Source organism: Cyprinus carpio, chromosome A17, assembly GCF_018340385.1.
Source record: "Cyprinus carpio isolate SPL01 chromosome A17, ASM1834038v1, whole genome shotgun sequence".
In the NCBI taxonomy this organism is placed as follows: Eukaryota; Metazoa; Chordata; class Actinopteri; order Cypriniformes; family Cyprinidae; genus Cyprinus; species Cyprinus carpio.
The window spans coordinates 17,857,340-17,864,756 of record NC_056588.1 but is presented as its reverse complement, the minus strand read 5'-3'; the positions used below and the strand labels follow the sequence as shown (position 1 = coordinate 17,864,756).

At 35.8% G+C, this 7,417-nt stretch overlaps 1 protein-coding gene across 2 annotated transcripts; it reads right to left on the bottom strand.

Moving 5' to 3' along the window:
• Positions 1-438: 438 nt before the first annotated feature.
• LOC109107173 (MAP3K12-binding inhibitory protein 1-like) lies at positions 439-6,418 on the bottom strand. 2 transcript variants are annotated; one of them, XM_042774305.1, is made up of 9 exons: positions 6,224-6,418; positions 5,650-5,760; positions 4,816-5,019; positions 3,798-3,894; positions 3,430-3,495; positions 2,650-2,802; positions 2,409-2,503; positions 864-902; positions 439-758 (listed from the first exon to the last, which is right to left on the bottom strand). In XM_042774305.1, the coding sequence occupies exons 1-9, from the start codon at positions 6,395-6,397 to the stop codon at positions 651-653; spliced, it is 1,047 nt and encodes a 348-aa protein (XP_042630239.1). In that variant the 5' UTR covers positions 6,398-6,418; the 3' UTR covers positions 439-650. The 2 variants fall into 2 exon arrangements, with proteins under 2 accessions (XP_042630239.1, XP_018975990.2); XM_019120445.2 differs by having other exon boundaries at positions 2,409-2,506; positions 6,224-6,414.
• Between the last annotated feature and the right edge of the window lie 999 nt (positions 6,419-7,417).

Here is a 7,417-nt window from a genome sequence, read left to right as displayed (position 1 = left end):
TAATTGACACTTCTACATTCTAATATAAAACTCAATACGATGAACTTGCATTGAGTGAGAGGCTAGAGTTAAAAGCTGTGACTCTCAGAAGCGACTGCTGTCTGCTCACACTGCCTGCCGTTTGCAATCACATTCACATATTAAGCAGTCACCTCTACGCTCAATCAAATCATAATCATAGATCAGTTTAACATGTTAACATATTCGAGGGTCTCTCACTGACATGGCTGCTTAAGAATTATTCTTCAAATGTTTCTTGCAAATTTAAAATAGAAACAGTCAAATAGCCTTCATTTCCAGCATTTTCCAGAAAACTGAGCCTCAAAATCATTGTACTCAACCAAACACATTACACACTTCATTTTCAGAAAATTACTAGACTATGTGTAAGCTGTGAAAAGTAACATTCAAATAATAATAATAACAAAAAACAGCATATGGATGCATGAATTTATTTACATAAATGATGTACAAAGTAAACATACATAAAGGAAAACATACATTTTACAGATATAAAGTATTCAGTGGCACACAAAACCAAATTCTATTCTGAAATGCATGATCATCACAGCTCTGTACATGACCAAAACAGAAGCTCTAACTCATAATGAGAAGGCATAAAAAAAAAGTTGAAAGCAAGAGTCCACGTGTCAGAATGAAAACTCCCCTGCGTCTGTGGGTTGGAACTCACTGGATTTCTTCATCAAGGCAGCTTTGACGGCACTGATCTTCCCATCCAGCTCAGCGAGACTGTAGCTCTGTGAAAACAAGAACGTTTTCATCAGCTTATACATCTCATTGAACAGCAGGACCTTCATTTTTTCCCTGCATGAATACGCAAATGCATCAGTAATGGAACTTACCTGCGACACTGAGGCTTTAAGTCGTTTGTGTGCGTAATTCTGAGGTAAAAAAGAATACAATGAATGCCAATTTATATGAACAATGCACATCAGTTGTCATTCAATGAAATGTCAAAGCATTTATCTCAATATCAGACTAAATAAAAATCTCTACATGGCTGTTTTTAACATAAAAAATTGCAATGGCAGCCAAAACAATAAAGTGAACCAAGGACAACTGTAAGTGGACAGAAACGGCACATGATTAGAGTATGAAACACAGATGTCCTTCAGCATCACTGCCAACAGAGCCGAGCCGCCACAGACTTACACTGATTAATAATATTAAGTGGGGCCATCGGGATTCTTTCTGTCACCCAATGGCCCTTTCATTTATTCTGTCCATCTCTTTTTATCTATTACCCATAATTTGTCTTCATATTAATCACTTTTCAGTGTGCATATGGACCCACTTGGCAGATGCATGATATCTGCTCACCCTGGTCAACAGAGTTCAATTAATTCATTCGACTTGCTGAAAGCTGCGCTGCAAACTAAGAAGATCAGCATATTTGATGGCACTCAATGTACCACTTTACAGGCAATATGCATACACACACACACACACATACACACACACACACACACATTGTAAAGGACATGGAAATCAGCGAGCTTTCAGACCAGCACTGAACTAAGTGAAGCTGGTGTGAGGAGGCGTAGAAACGGTTCAAGAGCACTTACTCTGCTAACTTTGATGGGCTACAATCTGACAGGGATAACAAATTCTGAAGTGAGGGAAAAAAATATCACTCATATCAGCTTTTAATGGTTTTGAAGAACTCTCCGGCCGACTGTCGCGAGCGCAGGAGGAAACACATAAGTGAGAAGTCTTCAGTGTAACAAGAATGTGCGCAGTACAGTGTAAAAACAAACCAGTGGTACAAACTCAGTCTAATGCCACAAACAGGTTAGAGCATACATTTTTCAGCATTTAATTTTTCTCCTTTCAACTCTGAAAACAGTTGTGCTGCTTAAGATATATTTTTAAAAATTCTTCAATGAACAGAAAGTTCAAAGAATAGAATTTATTTGAAAGATAAGTCTTTTCATTCATTTTTACTAAAATCTCAAAACACCAATATAACTTTGTAGGACACTGCGTTAATCTTCAGATTAAAAAAAGTTCAAGAAGTCACTTTAGGCAGATTAGCAACGGCCTCAAAAAGAGCTCCAGGGGCATGTCTACATTCTTTTTAATCACTTCTCTTTATTATTTTATTTTTAGAATGCATACACTGTGTATTAGAGAGTGGATATATTTATTCATGTTGTGATTCATTCAAAAAAAAAAAAAAAAAAAAAAGAAGAAGAAAAGAAACTCCCTGGCAGAATCATTCAATGTCTAGTTCTCTTTGTTCATAAGATACTGTGGATGTTCAAAGAACGTGGGACTTGTGGAATGACACCGCTAAGATGAACAGACTAATTCAATATCTGATCATCCACTCCACCAACAAACAAGGACACACACACATTCTCTCTCACTCTTTTCCTACCACTTACCGTGGAGTGGAAGTACTCTGGGGAAAGACCCTCAAGCTCCAGAATTCGATCTTCAAGTTTCTTTAGCCGCTGATAAACGCTCTGAGGAACTGGACCTGCTACAAATTCAGTAACGGTAGAGTTACACAACAATCGAATGCAAACTTATGGACTGCAACGAAATAGCATAATTAAATACGTCTGAACATGTGAAACAGTGGGATGTTTCACTTTGTATTGCTCTTCTTCTGTTCTCACGTACCTGGTGGAAGTTTAAGGTGAGATTCCATGTTTTGGAGCCTCTCCTCCACGGCAGGGTTTCCACAGTCTCTGCTGATGGATCCCTGCTGCTGGTCTGCCAGCTCAGTGCGTGTCCCTCTGGTTTGAGGTCCATACGTGTTTATAACACGTGTCACTGTAATAGCAAACAAACAGCAATTAATGCTCCACAAATCAACCGATCATCCAGTTATTAATAGTCAAGAATGTGAGGGCAAGTACATGAACCACTACACACAGCGTAGAATCATTTAATATTTTTAATAATAAAAAAAGAGATTATTTTACTGTATTTACTATCATCAATTCATATTACAAAATGTGTGTTAACAATGTATGTACTGTATGTACATGTAAACAAGTATGCAACTATTCAAAAGTTTTTTTTTTTCACGTTTTTGAAAGAAGTCTCTTGTAAAAACAGTAATATTGTGAAATAATATTAGATTTTTTATTATAATGTATTTTAAAATCCATTTTTAGCTACCATTACTCCAAGCTTCAATGTAACATGATCCATCAGAAATCATTCTAATATGCTGATACATTTTATTTCAGGATTCTTTGATGAATAAAATGTTCAAAAGAATAGCATTTATGGGAAATAGAAATCTTTACCATGATACTTTCAATCAATTTAATGCATCCTTGCTAAATAAAAGTATTAATTTCTTTCAATAATAATAATAATGATAATAAAATCCTACTGAGCCTAAACAGCAGATTTCAATTCCCATATCACAAAAAAGAACAGGAGTCTAACCTTTGACATGACTCTTGAAACCAGGATATGGTGTGAATACTGCATCAGTTCTTGCACAGCTGTCCGCTTTACACCACACAAGAAAACAAAGTTTTTGTTAATCTGCAGATTAATTGATTAATGAACAATTAATCACTGCCTTACACATACACAATAATAAACACCATGTAAATGTCCAAAGCAAATGACCTGATTTGGCAGAAATAAAGAGCTTTTAACACCTGGTTGTATTTTGGATGATTAAGTCTGTGAATGAAGGGTGCATTCTGACCTCACACCCGTGGAAATCAGCACTCTTACAAACACTGGCAATTGTGCAGTAACCCATCTGACCACCCCCCATGCCGCCAGTGCCCTCCCATTCTCACCCTGATTGCAGTCGATCACGTTGCAAAACTCCCTCACATTGTTTTCATTGATCTCCAGCTGTTTGCGCTCTATAAATGCAGATATCCTACGTTCAATCTGAGAAAATGAGCGAGAGAGAGAGAAAGCAATGAGTGTCGGACTGATGAGCTATTGAAGAAAAAAAAAAATCAATCCACTGTCTTCTTTTTTGCTGTTTAGTTATAATGAGGAACACTGGGCCATATGGGCTGCATGACTAACAAGTGACCGCAGTGGACACAATTATTCCAAAAATCAAAATATTTCTCACACGCAACCATTTGAGATAGTTGTGATTTGCTCGTGCCTTTTATTACAGTGACTGTAAATAAATAAGCAATAAAAATGAGGGCCTCCTTGTCCTTCGCCCACATGCAATTTCAGCGTGTAATGAACATCCACTTCATAACGTTGCAAGGACCAGGACCTCTCTCAGGACTCTCAAAGTGGGTGGCTATTTGTTTCTCTCTGAAGGAAAGCAGGCGGTGAAGGAGCCTTCCATTCATTCTCAACTATCTGTCCATAGATAGCAATTCACACTCCCTATGACTGATCATCTGGGGCAGATTACATAGGAATAAAAAATAGCAATTGTCAAACATTCAACTTTAATTGCATTTGGGAAAGAGACTGCTTGAATGCTTGCAAAAAGGAAATATTTGCTCCAACAATGATCATCGGTAAATACAAAATAAAAGTAATAATAGCCTAACTGTTCAACTAAATGGGACAAAATATACAATTTCAAGCATTTGTCACTGACAGGATAAAAACTTGACATAGTTGTTCGAAATATTTTCAATTTTTATTGCTCACTCCTCTCTGTGAGAATACATGGTTAAAATGTAAAAATAAAAAAAGACTACTTAAAATAAACAAAATCAAACTTTTATAATATTATTATTTTGTTATTTTAAATTATATCACATAATATAATATATACATATATATATACAATATGCCTACATTTTCTGCGGTGGTGTGTTTGAGATGTTTTACCTCAGATTTATCAGCCTTTATCTGCACATTATCATCGATTTGAGTCTTGTTACGGTCTTCGTGGACAATGCAGTGGTCAGATGAAGGATGCTCTGCGCTAACCTCCATCTGCTCAGATGTATCTGCTGTTTCTTTTCTGTCCGTGCTGCCCGGGTTGGAGTGGCCTTCAGACTCCGCCATTTGCTTCAGATTTTCAGAGACTAACTAGAAGAATCAAAAAAATTATAATAAAGTGATAACAGACAGTTTGTCTGCCCCTTGCTCCATCTCTCAGTTTCAATGTGTGTCTATCTATAATGACAAATTATGGCTTAGGCAAATAAATATGGGGATAATGTACAGTCATTTGATCATCTTCCCAAAATAAACCCTAAAAAAAATATTTTGTTTCGCTTTGTCAGGGTTTATAATAATTAATTCGCATATTCTATTCTTATAGGCCATATTTGGGACTTATACTATATATATATATATATATATATATATATATATATATATATATATATATTATATATATATATATATGCCACTAATTTAAGTTAGGCTTAATAAAAAAAAAAACTAAAGGTGTCTATCCTGGGTAAGAATCCATTACGCAGCAAAGCAGCAGCCACACAGAAAAATAATCGATCAATAAATAAATCGATCAATAAATAAAAAAATAATACAATTAAATATAAAATATGAATGCAAATAATAATATAAATACAATAAGAATTAAAAAAAATACAATACAAATACAAATAGGATGCTGTAATTGATCACTCTGGATCAAGTATTTCATGGAGGCATGTTAATTAAATTATATAATGCATAGAATACGACGATCCTCACCTGTAGTTTGGAGATGTGCTGTTGTAAACATGTGTACACATGAGATGGCTGAAGTTCAGAGATGTTTACATTGTTGACGTTGATGCTCAACACATTGTCACCCACTTTTAACTGGAAAACAAGAGACAATCATTTATTGTTGTTGTTTCTAAATTGTCAATTTGCTTTTGAGGAGTATCTCTGCTAAAGTGTTAAAAGACTAATCCAGCATAGATGATACTGGTCTGTTTATTGATGGTCGTCTATTTATTGTTTATGAGAGGGATTTTGGGTCAGACAGGGATTGAAACCAGCATAAACAAGCAAGATCAGCTGAGACACAAACAGTCTCGTGCTGGTGAGGTTTATTTCAGCAACAATATTAGTATAAACATGTGCATTCCTTTTTATTGCTTGCTACTGTAGATAAATCATAAAAGACCACGACATGGGTGATCTTGTTACTTTGAAAATCTACAGGCTTTGTAAGACTCCAATGGTACATTAAAATAACTGTTAGGTGCTCTACAAACTGTGACACTGTGCCGATTTTCCCAACCCTGTTTTAAAGCGCGTGCATGTTATTTACACAAACCTTTGCGCCAAACTCAGCGAGGGACTGGATAATGGAGCCGACGCAGTCTCTGAACACATCCCGGCGTCTTCCATGATGAGAAATCTGGCTGCTTCGCTGCTCCTGTTTACTTCCAGCACGCGCATCGCGTCTGTCTCCGTCCGCCGCCATCATACTTCCGCTCCTGTATAACATGACCTCACTTCCTTTAGGCGTGACGCTCTCTGATCGTGGTTCCAAAATGTGCAAAATCAAAACAAGGGCAGTTTAACTTTAACGTTAAAAGTTTGAAAATTCATATTTAATGTGTTTAACATGTATTTTTATGTTCACTATCTATCTTGTATTACGTCCTGTGTTGTTGTTTTTTTGCCATATTAGACATTGCATCAATGTTGTTTTGTTTATTTTTTTAAAGATAAAATGTTTTTTTTTGTACATGGTGTGGTACCAAGGCAATACCACGTTTTCTGGTCATGTAATATGACAGTCCCATTGTATTTTTTTTTTTTTTTTTTTTTTTTTGGAAAACCATATACTTATCTATACTTACCCTTTTATCATGTTTTATACATTTAGTCTGCTGTAGACTATGAAGCTATAATAATCAAATGACACGTTATATACTACGTCCTTCTGACATATTTCATGTATAGTAATAATAACAGTAATTTATCCCTGATTAAGCAACTACCCTAAACCAAGTCCTCACTTTATAGTAAGTGCATGTTGTTATTTTACTCCATATTTAGCCTATTTGTCTATTACACTGTAACCAGGACACTTTAAAATAAAGTATAAGCAATATTTTATAACCCTTTGTGTCAAATGTTATATAACATACAGTTTATTCGTGCTATAGCCTACCTTTTTTATAGTGGTCAATGTAGTAAAGGTCTGGTATGTTTTGAGTCATAAATGTCTCTCTTCTTGTTAATCACTTCCCCTGTCAATCAAAGTAGTCTAAACTCAGTTGAGCTTGTATATTGTGACCTTTAAGACAAGTTGAAGGGTTTTGACATTGGTTCAGTATCCATCATATTCAACGTCAGACATTTCACTCTTTAGTGGATATTTGTCAGATTGTGCTCCCCACTCAAAGTTTTTCTTCCCGGGAGCATTTTGAAAGGCAGGCTGCCCGTTTATAGCAATACTGACTGTCAAACAATAGTGTAAGGGCAACAGGGATGGGAAGCTGTTCACAATGGTGCTCTT